General features: G+C 38.8%; 1 protein-coding gene across 2 annotated transcripts in view; it reads left to right on the plus strand.

The window, feature by feature from the left end:
• The window catches only part of oprl1 (opiate receptor-like 1), a 176,942-nt gene extending 162,074 nt beyond the window's left edge, over nt 1-14,868 (plus strand). For both annotated transcript variants that reach the window (XM_046056893.1, XM_046056894.1), the window contains one exon: nt 8,184-14,868. In XM_046056893.1, coding sequence (XP_045912849.1) covers nt 8,184-8,731 — 548 coding nt within the window. In that variant the 3' untranslated portion in view covers nt 8,732-14,868. The remainder of the gene's footprint in view (nt 1-8,183) is intronic.
• The last annotated feature ends 4,211 nt before the right edge of the window (nt 14,869-19,079 follow it).

A 19,079-nucleotide genomic window follows, 5' to 3' on the forward strand; every position in this document is an offset into this window, starting at 1 on the left:
TATTGTGTGCATGCCTGACGTCCATGAACAAACCTAATACAATCCTGTCTCTTTTTTCTATTTCTGTCTGTTCTCTGTCTCCCACTGAAAACTTTCATTTTATCTCCAGTCTGAATAACAAATTCAGCCACCTGCTCTAAGCATAAATCTGACAATACAATGTGTCCTTCTCTTTTAAAAAACACAGCATAGGGGAGAAACAAGCCAGAAAAAATTAAAATAGAGAGGATGACAACAGACAACAGTTCAAATACCTCTTACCTCAGAAAAGGGATACAGTGATTTGTAGCCCAGAAAATATTACAGAAAGGCAATTGAGTGGTGGAGTAGTTGACAGTGGTTGTACTGAGCAGTTCAAGTTCAAGTCTCTTTATTGTCATTCTATAAAACAACAAAACAGTGAAGCATCTTTCTGAGCCATGTAGTAATAGAATAAAATAAAAGTTACTAAAAATAGATATTAAAGCTTACACTAATCAGAAGTTAAAAAACGGTATTCAATCACAAATGCATTACATGTTCCCAGATGTCTTAAAATGTTCTTTTTAGCCATGCTAGCAGCATGCCAATATCAATCAGTTGGTCAGTCCACACTTTGGTCCACACTGAAATATCTGAATAACTATTGGATGGATTACCATGAAATTTGGTCATACATGTATGTCCCACTGAGAATGAATTCACTTTGGAGAACCACTGACATCCTACCTCCATCAGTGGGTAAATATTTTACTTGAAACAATAATGACATTCCCATCAACCTCAGCTATACTTAGTTTAAATGGCTGCCTCATAGTTTAATTCAATATGTCTTTATTGTCCCCGGAGGGCAATTCTGGTGTAGCAAAAAAGTGCAAGTAGATATGTACAAAGTGCAACAATAAAAGGTGGACTAAATAGTTAATGGTTAATGGCAGCAGTTACCATAGTGATGAAGGAGCCTTGAGATCAGGAGCTCCTGAGCCTAGAGACCCTATACATCTGCCTAGGGTCCGCCGAGATGGAGGGAGCCTTTCTGAAAGGCTGTCTGTTGTACAGAGTGGATGGACTGAGCTAGGACACCACAATAATCTTAAGATGATGATACACGGAGCAACTTTGAGAGCAAATGTTGCTGGGCAATGGTGTCGTCAATGGTAGTGAGTAAACATTACTACCGTAATCCCCTTCCCCCACCACTCCGCACTTTCAATTTAACTAATTATTGTCTTTGCCCACCCCCTGTCATTTCTTTTAAGAAACTTTTGAAAAGGCTTGGCTTATATAGCCAGTTATTGTTTTACCTAATGTCATTATTATCATCAGATATGTATTTAACAGAGGGATCCTCCTACAGTTCAATGCTGACCTGACTAAAGTGTTGCTTTCACTCAAGTAAAGGATTTGAATAGTTATCCTAATGATGCCCTGTACTTCAAAGGTTGATAAGTGTTATCATTAACATGCGGTAATGACATGTGACAATTTAATTTTACATATCATTACCTTATCAGTAACCCATGCAATTAAAGATATTAGTAATTGTACTGAACAGCGATGCACCATGGTGAAGATAATTACACAACTGTAGCAGTATAATTGCATTATCATATCTTTATCATGTCGCATACAGAAAGCTTGTTTCTTAGTGGAGAATTAAGGTATGTGATCTGGTGGTAAAATATTAAAAGTAGTGGTGGAAGGACTCAGCAGCTACTGAGGCAACTGTTAAACTGATGTATCAAGCTTTCATGTGTTCAGGTGGGAGGGCTGCAGTATCCAATCACTGCAAGACCAAAGCTATTCTCCTCAGAGAGAAAATGGAATCTATAGGGGGAGGAGAGGAACGAAAATGAAGAAATCATGAGTGAGAAATTGAGGAAAGGTGAAAAGAAAAGACCAGGTAAAGTCCGGAAAAGAGAAGAGAATAGAGAAAGGCAGAGGATAGGAAGAAGAGGGAACAAAAGAAAAAAAGACAAAAAGCTGATGTACAGAGAGAGGTTACAATATGTTCTTGAACATTTAAGTAAAATCAACAAGAAGAGAAAACAATCTGAATCAGGGATGAGGAATGTAAGTAAGAGCTAAATCAAGGAATTGAAAAGAAATAGATCAGAAGAGAAGCAAAAGCGAGAGAAGAAAATACTGACAATCCATGCTGGAGGAAAAGAAAAAATAAGAGGCAGGCAAAATGCAATTGAGGGGAAAGAAGTGATAAATAAGAAGAATGAAAGCAGAGGTGGAGAATCATGAACTGTGAAATGGAAACCAAGATGGGACACAGATTCCTGGTTATATTTGAAAGAAAGAAATAAAGACAGAAAGAAAGAAAGAACGAAAGAAAGAACAAATCTTTATGTATTGAAACAAAATTTTGGGATAAGATATATATCTTGTTCTACAGTCCTCCATTATGACCATTATTCTCCGGAGAAGGAGGAGGCCTGCATTCAGCTCTTAAAGTCAATTATTTTCATTTCCCTGAGGAAATTCAGGAGAATCCAATCACACGTTTCCTTTTTTTTTCAGAGGTGTGTCTAGCAAGCCAGAGTCTTTTTTGAATGTCGTTCAGAACTCTTCAAAGGAAAAGCTCTCAATAAACTTGTCATAAAGCATTGCTGCAAAAAAACGTTCTCACACTTTTATTTTGGAGGCACAATCACTTATGTGAGTAACTGTCTCTGTCATGACTGAGATCTATTTCAGCACCAGCTGCTATTAATTAATACATTTTTTATTTTTCTGCTACCAAAGCATTCTGGCCGCGGGCCAAATATTGTTGGCGGGCCGGTTCTGGCCTACCTATTGCCGACCACTGCCCTAAACTTAGCCATATCTCAATCGTTTGCCTTCACCACAGTGTTTCCTTTGCCTTAACATACTGGGCTTGTACAAGACCAACTTAAACACACTACAAAGTCTACATTAATTAAGTTCTTTTTTGTCTTTTTTCAGTATTTCTATATGAAACCTTAAGGCACTTTCTATCATGCCAAAGAGGGGTTTGATTTCTGGGAGCATTACTTCGGCTTGGTCGACAATTCGGCCAAACTCAATTGGCTGTGATCCTGGGTGGGAAGCCAGTGAGGGATAATGTCCTTTCTCTTGCTGCACTAGTGACTCCTACTGATTGGCCTAGTGAAAAGGTGCAACCGAAGACATGAAGCATCACAAAGAAAGAACTTGCCTGTAGTCCTCCACAGGAAAACAGTAGAGTTAACAGTGATAAAGACTACAGTGCTGAGGAATTTTGTCTTTTGAAATTTGAAGAAAATGGATACAAACTGTAGAAACTGATAGAAAAAATACATGATGATAGATGCACTGATGACATGGTGGAGAGTACCTACAGGTAAACATTAAGCAAACACACTTGTGTTCACACATTTCATCCATCCATGCATCCATCCATCGTCAACGGCTCATCCTGCGTACAGGGTCACGGGGGGCTGGAGCCAATCCCAGCTGCGATCGGGCGGTGGACAGGTCGCCAATCCATCGCAGGGCCACACATAGACAAACAACCAGCCACGCTCATAAAAAGTGGAAAGTCAGTGCTGAAATCCTGTAGTGTGAATTTGGCATAAGAGGGACTATAAGTTCAACATTTGCAAACAAAACATTACTATAATTTGCTTGATGTCATGATGAACTGTGGTGAACATTAAGCCATGAATTAATGAAGGCTAATGCTATTTGCTATTTATTAATACTATTTTATTCATGGTTTTAAAAATGTGACAACACTAGTTAGTATAGAAACAGAGCAAAGTAAAAGTCATTCACTGACATTTCAAAAAGTGAGATGTTTTCGAAACAGCCTTTGAGTGATTGTTGCTAACAGCTATCGAATGACAGCGGCTTGACATTTTCCATGCAGTGTCCAGTGCTGCAGGAAAGATATCAGACATCAGCTCCTCAGACAGATGAGAGATGAGCGATTTAATGTCTCATGTCAAAGTGCATGCATTTAGCGTGTGTGTGTAATGTTTGTGTGTGATTTTATCTGTGGGAATGTGTGTGCATTAATGCAGCAGGCAATATGGGTAAATTATAAAAAGACAGCATCTGTCTGTTCAGAGAATTGGAATACATGTTAAATTATTTTATTTCCTGTCAAAATAAAACTCACAGGGAATGTTTGTAGGTGTGTGCATATGTGTGTGTGTGTATGTGTGGTGCCTACCATTTACGTACAGTGTGATTAAACTAGTGGAAATGGTTCAATTTAAATGCAGCAGTGTTCTGATGCTGTGGGTATGGATGACAAAGAAGCAGAGCCTTTAGACTGTGAAACAGATTACAGTGTGAATTATGTTAAGATGAAATGATTTGTATGACAACAGCACCTCATGTGGCCTGTCCATTTTATTTTTGGTCCATTTCTAGTTTAGTCTCTAATTTCCAGTTGCTATTGGTAGCCTTAATAAATACTAATAAAAACTTGCATTCCTGATAATTTATTCACATGTATTAAGACCTATATTTTACTAAACTATTTAACTATTTTATAATTATAATATTACAACAACTACAACATATCACCAATAATAACAACAACAATAATAAATTAAATCATGAAATCACATGAATACTTTTATGTGATCACGTTGAAATTGGAGGTTTCTTGAAGTGAGCATAACAAATTTGACTAGAGCCAAAAGATACAGTTTGAATTTGGGTGAGTCATAGTAATGTACAAAGACACCTTACTTCATCGCTGCCTGAGTGAATATTTTAAACACTAGACATTTTTTCCTGTTTTATGTTGTATGATGGCATAAAGACACTACACTCAAGACAAACTTAAGCTGAAATACACATTCACATTCTTCTGTGTCTTAATGTTCTGGTGTATCAGTATACTGATGATGATGATGAGTTGAATGATGAGCTGTCAGCCTGTCTCTGAGTATAATGAAATGAAATTATAGAAAATAATTTGTGTCCACAAGGTTCGTTATCAGAAATGTCAGGACTGTCTGAAGAATAGAGGGAAACACACAGAGAGAAATCATTGACCCCAAGATGAAGGCAGATGAGAAGGAGAAGATGACATAAAGACAGAAATGAGAAGATGACCTATTGTCATGTGATAGGTCCCATAAGTCTGTAATGTTTATTATATACCAGATAACAAAACTGTAGCATAGAGACAGTAGCAGCTTAGCTCTTCTTAAATTATACCAATAACATGTCAACATGTTGTGCCATACACAGTCCTATACGGATGCAGTCCCTGAATCGGGACACTGCAACTATAGTTTCTGCTCCATTTGCTCTCTGACCCTCCATGAGGAGGGATTTTTATATTTGTTGGTATTGTTTTCCTTTAGGTTTAAAACCTACCTGATGCTTAATTCTACATCTTTCTTCCTCAGGGGACAGAGAACCATTTACAGCAAATTTTATAAAACACATAAACTTCACAGCCCTATCAAGCAGGTTATTACTATTCCTGTCCTTTCACACAGACTTTTACTGTGTTTTTGATCAATGGCTAGAGCGTGGCAGTAATGGAGCCGGGGCTACGGCTTCCATTTTTATTGGGGACACCCACGCACTATAAATTCTGCTCACTCATGGCCCTGTGAGATGCATCGGATAAAAGCATCCACCAAATGAAATAAAAGTCAGTAATCATCTTCTTCTTTCAATAGTTCCTATTCCTATTTGTTTTATCTTCCTGGCTTTATCTTGACTATTTGTGCAGTCTATTCTGCAGTGTGTGTGTGTGTGTGTGTGTGTGTGTGTGTGTGTGTGTGTGTGTGTGTGTGTGTGTGTGTGTGTGTGTGTGTGTATGTCCTGCTTTAGGATTTAATTCAAAACAAAAATACTGTATTTATGTTTCTTTTACAGCCATAACCACTACATCATAAGTCTAAGAAGTTACTTTAACTTTGGTGAAACAAAAATAAGACAAAAACAGATGGTAGATGATAAAGGTTTTAATGTAGAAAAAAAAACACATTTCTAAAGCTTTTATGTAAAACTAGTAAAAACAACTAAACAATTAACTTGTTGCTCTGCAGGGAGTCAAATTTCACTAATTCATTAAAAACACACTTGTTTGTGCAGGATAATTATTATAATAAGCCTAACTAGCATAACTAGAAGGTCCACAAAGAGTGCAAACGTTCGGGCTATATTGTTCTCCAACATCCTGCTACACTATGTACTAAGCCTCATTGCTGTCAATTAAATTTTAAGTCAGATTAATTAATTTGCATTGCAAACAGCCTCAGGATTTAAAACAAATAAAATCTTTAATCTTTGCTCACTTTAGAGTTATGATTGAAACAAATTCATCTAATGGCTGAAATCTCAGAATCAAATCTCCTCTAAAAGGTAGTCACTTGTTATTTGGACCATTTGTTGTTAATTTGACAAATGGATATTAAAACATTAGGAAGTAAAGGAGATTTTTTCCTTCTTTTCATCTCTCTTTGTGCTCTGCCAGGCTCAGAGCGTGCTGTTGTTTCACCAGGCTGACTAAGCAAGAAAGTATTAAACTGCAGTTGTAAGCAGTTCAATACTGTATACCTTAAAGTTCAAAATGTCGGGTTTTTATGGTAGTGCCAAAACTGCTGTATATTTTAATTTGATGATCATGTTTTTAAAAGTTTTCATATCGATGACACATAAGTCAAAGCCATAAATTCAGCTTATTCAACAGTATTGTAAAGGAGAATGGAATGTTTTATTGTTGTTTTTAGCCTTGCTAGCAGCATGGCTCTAGGGATGGCAATGTTTGTTTGTTGGTCATCGCCACAAGCAGGAGGACATTTATGGCCTTCAATAAATGTCATGACAAATGTTGGATGGATTACTAGTATCACCGGCAGGTCAAAGTTTTTTTCAGTGAAATACCTACTGCATGGATTGGCAAATATTTGGTACAGAGATTTATGGTTCCATGAGGATGAATAATAAATTTGGTGATCCTCTGACTTTTCCTCGTGCCCCACCAGGAGGTTGATATTTGTGGTTTTTAGTGAAATATCTCAACAACTACTGGATGGATTGCCATCACATTTTGATACACACATTCATACCCTCTTCAGGAGTCATTGTAGTAACTTTGTCTAATACTGCAGTAAGAGTAAGAATACATGTATGTTAATGGTTAATGATTGATCGTTATCCAGGAATCTTAAGAGATGTTGAATCAGTAAATACTGCTCCCCTTGGATCTGTAGCAAATATGTTCTTATTGGCTGGTGAAGAGGTTCAGTGTTTTTTAAGAGTATCAGTGTATTTTCTCTTCAATTTATGATTCATTGCTTCCGGTAAGAGGATTTTCCTGTAGTGTCAAAACCCAACACCTGAGTTTTATTTGGGAATTTATTCTTAATATCAGGAGGATGCTGTTCTCAGTTGTGATTTACCTGCCTTTTCTTGGCTCTCTATAGGTCCAGACACATTTATCTTAATGTCTCCCACCCCGTCTTCATCCTTCTTTAGCTACAGACTTTATAATTAAAACCAATTAAGTCTTCCAGTGAAAACTGACTCTCCTGTCATTATTCATTTTCCTTTCATACTTTGTCTCCTTTGTACCTTTATCATCATGTCCTATACTGCAGATGTTTTTTTCTTTCCTCAATTCTATGTGCCTGTCTTCTATTATTAGTATCACTGCTTAATCTACATTAGTAATTTGCATTTGTAATAAAGAATTGCTATTCAGATATCACGCACATTGCTGCCTGTACATACAAAGTAGGTTTTATCCAGGTTTAATTGCATAATCTGTAAATAAAGGTTTATTTTTGGAAAAGCTGAAATCTATTTCTTCTCTGTGCATACAGACTTATTTAGCCTAGTTTACAAAAATTGGAATCAGGGCATACTGCTAGGCTTTGTCAGAAGCAAAAACTAACCCTGCCAGGAACTCGAAAGCTGCCATGTTTTAACTTGGCAGCACATCCAGGGGGCTTCAAGGCTTTGTTTAAGAAACAGGTCCCATGCGTAACTAATCATACGATTGATCATATTTTTTTACTGTTAAGAGTGCTAGCAGTTTATCCCTGCTTCCAGTCTTTTGCCAATTTAGGCTAAACACATTATGTACATACTCTGTCGCTGTATTAGGCTGTACCCAGTCTGTATCCAGTCTGCTCTTGCAACTTTTTTTCTTACTACATATTTAACTTGTTTTCTTTCACTTCTCTTCTTCTGTTCCCCTTCTCTACTGCATCTAGGCGTTGAGTGCATTGTGGGGTTACCTGAACCAAGGGATCACTGGGACCCTGTCTTTGGAACCTGTGTCTTCCTCTTCTCCTTCCTTATCCCTGTGGCAATCATCAGCATCTGCTACAGCCTGATGGTCAAGCGCCTGCGCAATGTTCGCATCCTATCCGGTTCCAAGGAAAAGGACCGCAACCTGCGGCGCATCACCAGGATGGTCCTGGTGGTGGTGGCAGCATTTGTCGTATGTTGGACCCCCATCCAGATCATGGTCCTTGCTCAATCACTGGGCTTCAACCTGAGCAGCTTGTTCACGCTGGTTCTGATGCACTTCTGCATTGCGCTGGGCTACGTCAACAGCAGCTTGAATCCTGTGCTCTACGCCTTCCTGGATGAGAACTTCAAACGCTGTTTTCGTGAGTTCTGCCACCCGTCTCCATTCCGTCTCGACACCCAGCAGTCTGGCAGGATGAGAAGCATTGCTAGAGAGGTGGCAGCAGCCTACAGCTACAAGGCTGGAGATGGCGGGGGGCTTGGAGGAGGGACGCCTAATCCAGCATGACTAGGCGTGGAGCTCCCTTTGGTGGGGGTAGACCCCCAACAGAGGAGAGAGAACCAGGGAAAAGGGAACTCCAACACAGAATTGACTCAAATTACAGCTCTCTAGCGGCACGAGCCCCCCCGCCCCCCAACTAGAAGACTAGCCTGGGGTGGGGGGGAGGGAGATGAGGATGATGGGGTAGAAAGGAAAAGAATTTAGAAATAAGAATGGGGATGACAACATAAGACCCATAGGGTGCTTGTATGGATGGAAGGAAATGGGATACGTTAAAAGTTTGGGTGGGAAAGGTGGTGGACATATGGGTTGGATATGGTGCCGAATGACTTGGAACGATCTTGGAATGACTTTGGCCTTAACGCAACTGAGGCTGTCAGATATTTTGGAATGGAGCTACAGATATTAGAAAACATTAGTAAGACTTACTCAAGGATCCAACTATCTTGAGGTGGATGTAAAATCAAAAAGGTGACAGCATTATTTGTTTATTGCAGCTCCAAAAACAACATCCTTACTAACAGAAATTGGATCTACCAACTGAGGCTAGTACCCTGTTTCTGCATCTCTAGGAAGATGTCCGACTCTGTATTTGGATAAGATAAGACAGGGGTAGACTTTTGGAGAGAGCATTTAAACAGTATGGGATTAATAAGCAGCTGCACATAGCAGAATCTCTGAAACCACCATGCACTACTTTGGTGCTTGCAGAGAGAATATAAACAACAGTGGAAGCATGGATTGTGTCTATCTGGCAGTAAGGACCACGGATTGAAGACTTGCCAAGGAAGTGTAAAGCTTTCTGGAAGTGTGAAATGGAGAATAAACTCTTTCACTACAGTTTATTGTATCTTAATCTGTTGATGTTTCAGACTAAAGAACTTCATGCCATGAGTGGTGGGAAGCAGTGGACAAAACGCAAATTCAGTCTGATCTGATCCGATCTCAGTATGGGGTCTTTATTGTGATGGTTTCTCTAAAAATTGGTCTACATAATGATAATATGCTGCTGAGCCATTATTAGGACTTCAATGGACACACGCAAGTGTAATTTGATATCTGCGACTGTAGACAGGAAGTTGGATGTAATATCTGCAAACAATAGATGGCATAGGGAAAATAACAATGTGCAACAAGCTACTCTTGAGCAGTATTTCTTAAACTGTGTCTATGGACCCAGAATGGGTCACATGAATGTTATTAGGAGCAACATTTCTTAATGTGTCCTGAAACAAAATAAGCCTGGGAAATCCTGTCCTAAAACAAGTTTCCTAGAATTTTTGTGATTTTTGAAAACTTTCTATGACCACCTGTGAGGTGTTGGAAATTTAGAGTTGGGGAGGGGGGAGGGGGATATTGTAACCTGAAAGAACAGCAAAAACTCAAGCCTAGTAAGGGTATAATCGCGTTATTCCTTTTCTTCTTCCTGCTGTGTTTTAAGACACAAAATGAAGGACAGTGCCTGTCTCTGGTGGGTCCACACATGTCAATTAGCCTGTATCTCAGGATATATGTACCCATATATCGTTAGTCGCTCTGACTTGAAACGTTATAAACATAATCTTTTAACATGACCTGGGCAAATCTAAAGTGTATACTGTATATACGTGGATGTCTTACAAGACATCTGAAATGTATAATTTACTAGATAACAATGAAGCGATTAATGATAATGGATTTGTTTTGCCTAATTGGAATAAAGATTGAAAAACAATCCTCATATATTCATCATATGCTTACCAGATGGTATTTACAACACATCTGTGATTGTACCATTGAAACAGACATTTCTTGTGGAACTTTTCAGGACAATGTGCCTTTAAAAATGAAATGAATATAAGGAAATACACATTACACCAAACATGATGGCAGGGCCACACAGTCTGCCTTGTGTTCGCTAATATAAACCGTTAAAGACATTCTCCCCAGAACTACAATTGGCAAGTTGAGACAACATTGCCAAAGGTAGATGAAATAAAGAAAAAAAGATTCTAGCTCTTAGCATATTGTAGGTAAGTAAGTACAAACAGAAACCAAAATATGTTTAAAGACCAGATTTTGGCCTCTATAAATAGTACATTTCATAATGTAAAAATTAGGTGTTTTGTGATTTTTGGGGAGGAGGGGTTAAAAGATCTAATAAATTATGTAGAAGTTCAGTGTCCTGCGATGGACTGGCGACCTGTCCAGGGTGTACCCCGCCTTTCGCCCAATATAAGCTGGGATTGGCTCCAGTCCCTCATGACCCTGTAAGCAGGATAAGCGGTTGGCGATGGATGGATGGATGGAAGTTCAGTGTTCGCTGTTTACACTTTTTTCTTGAGCTGGAACTTCCTATTGTAACGTTAGCTGATTCTGGCGCCTTGTGACTATGAAAGTGGTTATCAAAACCCTGAATTCTTTTACCTACTGCAGAAAAATACCACATTCCTTCTCGCACAAACTTCTCCACAGTGATTCAGTTTTTCTGTATCATCACTGTCTTTTGCAAAGCTTAGTCACACTTTTGACTACCTCCGGCCTGCCATACTGTTAACACTCTATATGAGCATTGATGCCTTCATAACAGGGGATGTAGAATGAATTTTACTAGTTTAAATAAACCAAAGGTTGCTTTAAGGAGAGTTGAATTGTAGAGCTCATTTTAAAGGAAGGTGTGATTCTTATAAATGTGTCTATAGTTCTAATTCCAAATCATGTGTTTGATACCCAGCCCTGATGATCTGTTAGGTACTCAGCTGGTAACTGGCCAACAACTGAAGTTCTGTCTGTTTTTATGGTAACATTTCAATTTGATGATACATTTTAAGGATAATGTTAGTTTAACCCCATCTAGTAGTAGTTATTACTCATTTCACTCAAGCCACAAAAACTGACCCACTGTGGAAAGGAAACATCTAATATAATGATGAGTTTGTCTAAGTGAACATGTTAGAGGATTATAATCACAGATGTGCTGTTTTTATCAGGTTTGTAGCTGTGGTCTGGGGAATAAGAAGTGAAACTGGGTTTCCCGAACAACCGGGGTCGAGGTTGGGTTTGGGAGTGGTGAAATACGGGTTTGACATATTTTAAGGTTGGGACATTTACATTGGGCGGGGTTGGGTAGGGGTGTTATCAGTGAATCATTTTGACTCTCAGCAACACAGTGGCAAAGCAGGAGGAAGGGGTCACAGTGCTCTGACCCCACTCCAAGGGACAAAGGGGCTCTCTATCTTCTTAGTGTCTTAAAGTGGAAATCAAACTGTCCTGGTTTTAAGAATGAACATGTGGATTCTGTTTTAGAGTTGGTGTCCCCTTTAGTTTTATATTTGTGTCTCCATATAATTTGGATCAGTTTGATGTACATACTAAACATATGTGTGGGGGGAGGGGGTTCAATTATTTTTTAACATGATGAGTTTCAGGATAGCAAGTTGACACTGTTGTCATGAAGGGTCATGGTTTGCTCTCAGATTTATAGCATATAAGTGAAGTTACAGAATGTTTTTACACACAAATCAAATTGATTTGTGTGTAAAAACAAATACATTTGTTTGCTGCAGCTACTCTTTGCAGCACATATTAATTTTGTTGTTAATTTTCTTCATATTGTCTTCTTTTGTTTGAGGAACAATTCTATGAACTTACATTGCCTTAAATATCAAGTGAAGTCTGTTACCGAAGCTCGCTCTCCGGCTGGATAAAGTGTGTTTAGTTTTTACTGGTGCTTCGCTGTTAGTTTATACTAGTCCAGACCTGTATTCATAAAGCCTCTGAGGACAGGAGTCATCAGGCCAGAGACAAGAGTCAATTAAATTTTGAGTTTGTATTTCTTTAACTAATTGTCTTTAACCTTAAAGCTAAATATAGTGTAATCTACCATTTGGCATTTTAGGGAAGTGGACAGTTTTCACCCTTCTTCTCCCTTAAAGTTTGTTCAATAAAACTGTAAGCTGTCACTTTGATTCTTACCTTTGCACCGTACCAAAGTAACCCACATCTGCTAAAATGTAAACTGAGATGATGGAAATGGAAAGCCAAAATATATTGATGAAGCGTGGATTATACCATGTTCGCATAAAAAGCTCAATTTTGATTGGCTAACAGGCGTCAGCTAAAACTGTACATGTGGATACAACAAACATTGCAACAACAATAACAACAGTTTAACCTCAGTTCTAAATCAGTATACATTGGATATTAAACTGCATGTATCCATGGAAACAGTTCTTTTGACAGTTGCAACTTACCAACAGTCAGCTCTTACAATGGGTTCAAGTGACTACATAGACCACATGTCACCCCACTCACTCATCAAATTTGATTGTCAGATTTCATCCAAAATATAATATTTTCTGAAAAAAACATACGACAGATTACAGATTATATTTTCGATATTTTAATCTCATCTAATTAACTTTCTCTGATGAAGCTAACCTTGGATAGAACTGTGTAGCTTGAATAAATTGATGATGACTTCAACTCAGCTCCTTAAGCCAATACCATAAACATGACAAGACACACAGGGTTTCGGAAAATATTGGACTCGGATTTGCCTCCAAATGGTGCATTATCTTATATTGAGATTTACCACATTCACAAGGTGTCCAATACTACCTGCATATCCTAAACATTTTTTTTCAAGTCACTGTTGATGTTTTGCAATTGTGCAAAGTGAAGTGAATTAGGTTGCAAATCATCAGCAGTGGACTTGGAGGGAAAGTGGGGTTTTGGAGGGCTATTGGTGTAAATAATCAGGGAGTGAAACTTTGATTGCTTATTACCAAGGTTTTTCAATATATAGGTTGGCTTTGTGAGTCTTGTCTTTATCAGGTATAATGCCATAAATTATTGAAAATGTTAATGCTAATATTAGCTCTAAATAATTATTAGCACTGTTAACTGGGTGTGATTAGAGCTCTATGTGACTGCCATACCTCTGGTATCCTTGATGATCAAGTCTGTCTGTTCTGTTCTGAGATAGTTTTATGAATACTGGTCGTCTTTTGTACAACCTAGCAGACTTTGTGTAGGAAAAATGGCAAGTACACTGGCTTCGACATGATTCACCTTCATGAAGATATGCTATAACGCAGCTGTGAGGCTCTTTGTGCTTAACTGTCACTGTTAAAACTGAAGACACAATGATATTTTGTATTACTGGTTGGTGTTTTTTTGTAGCACAAAACTACATAAAAAGGACTCCAAGAGGGTGAAATCCTTCTGTTTAACAAAGCAGAGTGAGCATAATTATACTGTCTGTTAGCTATGTATAAACATTTTCTTTAATATGACACTTGCGTAAAAGTATTAACATAGTTCTGATTATCATTTAACATCTGACCTCTTTCTCTTGTTATTCTTGGTGTATAAATAAAACTATATCTCACCAACCGTAATGGTACGTATTGTTACCTCCGTGCATCCGAATGCAGGGAGATTCCTATCATTCGTTTACATTTTACAGACCACATGAATGTCAAATGAAAAACCTGTTGAAAAATCCAAATCTAGGAAGAAAAAAAAAACTTACAATGTTGATGTTATTCGTATTATTGCTATCAAATAATAAAAATAGTATTGCATTAGTGTTTTTTGCTTTGTGGGAGACTGTCTGGTATGTAGCTATGTAACACTTGTGGACTGTATTGTGCTCACTGCCTGAGTCATGAAATTAAACAGTTCTTACCACTCAAAAATGAGGTTTCTTCAACAGGAGTTGTTGCTGTCAAGGCCCCATTTCCTAAAACTTGTATCAACTTTTTCCAACCACAAATCCACTCACACAATATGGCCGAGATCACTACACTTCTTATTTCACTTTAGGTATTGTTACTATGTCAGAACATCAGCTAAATTCAAAAATTTTATTTAATTACACATCTGTTTAGATATTAACTGATGCTATCTAGTCATAATTTACAATTAGTAGTGCAATGTCAATATTGGTTGTGATTGGTTGGGGTCAGCTGACAGAGCTGTTTCTATCACATGACTCTGGCTGTAGCTACATAAACTTACTTGTTCCTGTCCTGCAGATGGCAGACTGAACTACTATGCTAGCTGGCTTGTTGTCAATGCATAAAGACTTTTTGCTGACGCTTGAATTTTAAATTGTATATTTTTCTCTGCTTATGAAATGAATAAAAGAATAAATAAATTATGGTCATGTATTACTCATTGTTTTATTGTTTTGACAGTCTGTCAGGTAGATTCTAAAAGGGATCAGGCAGCTCATTTCAGTAACAATTACAATGCAGGCTCTGAACTAATGAATTCAATAACCTTGATTTACAGGCAGATTTTTGAGCTATATAAAATTAAACTGAAGAATAAAAAAAAAGTTTAGATAAATTTAGATAAAGCTGGATTGGACAAAAAAATCTCCAGACAAGTGTGTATTTGTATTATGCCAGGAAACACCTGTTTTTGTGCATTTTACTACTGTGCACGTTCAGTGGAAGATTTTTGTCCACAAAGGACCCATCCACACTACTCCATTTTAGTTTACAAACGGAGAATTAAAACGAATACGATCTCTGTCCACACCAGCGTTTTGGTTGCGTTTTGGAGTTGATCTCCGTCTACATTAAAATGACTGAAAACGCACATCTATTGGCTGTTCAGGTACACTGGGAATGCGCATGCCTGTGTAAACATGAAGCAGATGGTCTCTTCCTGGTTACAGAAGATTTGGTGAAAGAAAAAATAAAATCAGACGAAGAAGGTATTTTTTTTGCATGCACCAATAAAGGAGCTGGGACTGTTACTGAATTAACACAGGAGTGTGATGGCGGAAAACAGACTGGGAGTCGTTGCAAACTAAACGGCGACATGCACAGTACAAGTGTAGGCAGATAAGTGTTATTTGCATGGTACACAGTATTTTAATAAAAATACCATGTCAAAAACCTGGTCAATAGCATCATGTTTCTGCTTTGCATGACTTTTAAGGCCCAATCAGAGAGCCGAGTGTGAGCGGCTGCGTCATCGTTTCTAAAGTCCTCCGTTTTGGCCCGTCTTCACTAAAACGCCCTCCGGAGTTTTGAAACCCAAAACGGAGTTGCCAGCATTTCTAAACTTCTCCGTTTTAGGTCTAAAGTTTTCGCCGTTGTAGTCTGGACGGGAGGTGCAAACGTAGCAAAAGGTCTCCGTTTTAATTTGAAAACGCAGTAGGATGGATGGGGCCAAAGTCTCTCGTCTTTTATAAGAAACTTTTACCATTATTGGTTCTTCCATCAAGTATATGGTATGTATTTTCACTTTGGGCTTACCTTGCAGGACAGCTTTCCAGGGTGGTCTCCCTGTGTTAAGAAAATGAACTTCTAGACCAACACGTATCAAAAAGGACTGACAAACACCAAGGGCAACCAGCTAACTAGAGGAGGAGGCTTTCCCCCAGCACCAAGTAAAGGAGTTCATGTGGGAGACCCAAATCATTTAAGGCTGTTTATAGTTACAGATGGTTATGTACTACCATCATAGAAGCACAGCAGACATCAACCTTCATTCAGACAAAGATTTCTAACCTTTTTAGAATTAGTCAGGGTATTTCATGTCACAGCCCGGCTCTTGGACTGTAACAAAAACAGGAGACACACAGGTAAACTAAATAACAAAGTGATTTGTTATTAAGAAAATATGCGAAACCAATGAGTGGGAAGAATCTGTTAAGTCAGTAGTATAGGGAGTGGATGAGTGAAAATGTGCTGCATGGATGTTGTCCTGTAAAAACAAAGACGAGAAACCAAACAAACAAAGGAAGCCGTGAGATGAGGAGGTCCAACTCAGACTGACTGCTGCTCTGGCTTATATGCATGGGGCACACCGGGCCCAGGTGTGACCCATGCCGCTGATCAATGGCGTCGCCAGATCATTTTTGTTAATGTTAACAATATTCTCATTCACCTAAACATCAATACGAATTGTTTGCACATCTGATTGGATCATCACCCCACTCACTCATCAAATTTGATTGTCAGATTTCATCCAAAATATAATATTTTCTGAAAAAAACATACGACAGATTACAGATTATATTTTCGATATTTTAATCTCATCTAATTAACTTTCTCTGATGAAGCTAACCTTGGATAGAACTGTGTAGCTTGAATAAATTGATGATGACTTCAACTCAGCTCCTTAAGCCAATACCATAAGCATGACAAGACACACAGGGTTTCGGAAAATATTGGACTCGGATTTGCCTCCAAATGGTGCATTATCTTATATTGAGATTTACCACACTCACAAGGTGTCCAATACTACCTGCATATCCTAAACATTTTTTTTCAAGTCACTGTTGATGTTTTGCAATTGTGCAAAGTGAAGTGAATTAGGTTGCAAATCATCAGCAGTGGACTTGGAGGGAAAGTGGGGTTTTGGAGGGCTATTGGTGTAAATAATCATGGAGTGAAACTTTGATTGCTTATTACCAAGGTTTTTCAATATATAGGTTGGCTTTGTGAGTCTTGTCTTTATCAGGTATAATGCCATAAATTATTGAAAATGTTAATGCTAATATTAGCTCTAAATAATTATTAGCACTGTTAACTGGGTGTGATTAGAGCTCTATGTGACTGCCATACCTCTGGTATCCTTGATGATCAAGTCTGTCTGTTCTGTTCTGAGATAGTTTTAGAGTGGGAAGAATCTGTTAAGTCAGTAGTATAGGGAGTGGATGAGTGAAAATGTGCTGCATGGATGTTGTCCTGTAAAAACAAAGACGAGAAACCAAACAAACATAGGAAGCTGTGAGATGAGGAGGTCCAACTCAGACTGACTGCTGCTCTGGCTTATATGCATGGGGCACACCGGGCCCAGGTGTGTCCCATGCCGCTGATCAATGGCGTCGCCAGATCATTTTTGTTAATGTTTTGACGGTAGCCCCGAATGTAACTCAACAACAGCAACAAAAATATTTTCCATGTTATTATGCAATAATCTTCATGACGCAGCCTCTCTTGCAGGACTTCAAAGAGCGGAGGCTACTCCAACTGATACATTTTGTTTGAAGTTCACGTAATGTGACCCACCACCACCGTTACTCAGACTGCCTGCATTTAGAGAGAGCACAAGAGAGAGAGAGAGAGCATTGCTCACAGCTTCAGAGCTTGTCCGCGACTTCTGAATTGCAAAATTGTGTCAGTACATTTAAATATAAATGTTGTCGGTCAGTGTCTAGTCAATGTATTAACCCAAACAGCTTACAGTCGCCGCACAGTAGTGAGAGAATATCATCACACCTGACCGCGACACGGACATCTGTCGCTCTGTGTCCTGCTGTCTCTGTCCCCCTCACTGTGAGACACTACTGTTTTACTGTTTCCAGGACGATTTGAGAAAGAGTGACAAAGCGTAGTTATTTTCCGACCGGCTAACCCTACAGCTGCGCCGATGTGCTAACAGGTAGGGTTAGCCTCCCTTGTGTTGATGCAACGTAGCAAACGGGGTCGTTTCATACGGATGCTGAAAGGTACTTTAGCGTAAAATCCTTACGCTTTGTCACGCTGTCTGAAAGCGTCCGTTATGACGCATTGAGATGAGAATGTGTTGGGCTGTGAGCTGCACTTTATCAGAAGTGCTGAAGTGAACATTTGTGTGGAATTGTGGTGATATTGCTATCTGATCACAAGTGTTTTCAGTTTCGGTTTTCTTCCTCTGATGAAGATCAGTGCGCTAGTGTCATTGAGTAGGCTACAGTCCCAGACGGGCTCTGTGTCTGTCATACGGTCTAAAAGGGGTGGACTGTGGACTGTAATAGGCTACCGTCCGACGAACCTTTAGGGCCGGTGTTACGTAAATTATTTAGTCTACCAATGGGTAGATCATTGGTACCCATCTCCCGAGCATCAGTGATATCGGTGAGGTGCCTGCGCAGAGCCCAATGGATACTAAAGGACAGTACCCACCCAGCCACAGCCTGTTCACCCTGCTGCCATCTGGGAAGAGATATAGAAGTTTCTGCTGCCACACCACCAGACTGCAGAGCAGCTTTTTCCTCCAAGCTATCAGACTTTTAAACTCAAACTCAAACTCATCCTAAGCACTGCTCTATTGAATATAGTTCATTTCTGTTTACCATTTTTATAATTGCTCCTATATTACTGTATATTGTCTGCTACGTAGCAGAAGGGAGTTACAAACTCAATTTCACTCTATAAGCTGTTGTTTTGTGACCAAATGAATTTACCTACCTCTTTGTGAAGGGAAAGCAACAGATCTTTTTTGAAAAGCCCATGATTGAGTGGCATCATACCCACTACCTGAGAGACTTTAAAGCAACAAAAAAAAGTATGTTTATTTTTTGGGGAAAAGAAATAGACTAGTGTAGTAAGGAAATGCAGAGAGGTTTCACTACAATAGCTGCTGT

Source organism: Micropterus dolomieu, linkage group LG08 (genome assembly GCF_021292245.1).
Source record: "Micropterus dolomieu isolate WLL.071019.BEF.003 ecotype Adirondacks linkage group LG08, ASM2129224v1, whole genome shotgun sequence".
Lineage (NCBI taxonomy): Eukaryota > Metazoa > Chordata > Actinopteri > Centrarchiformes > Centrarchidae > Micropterus > Micropterus dolomieu.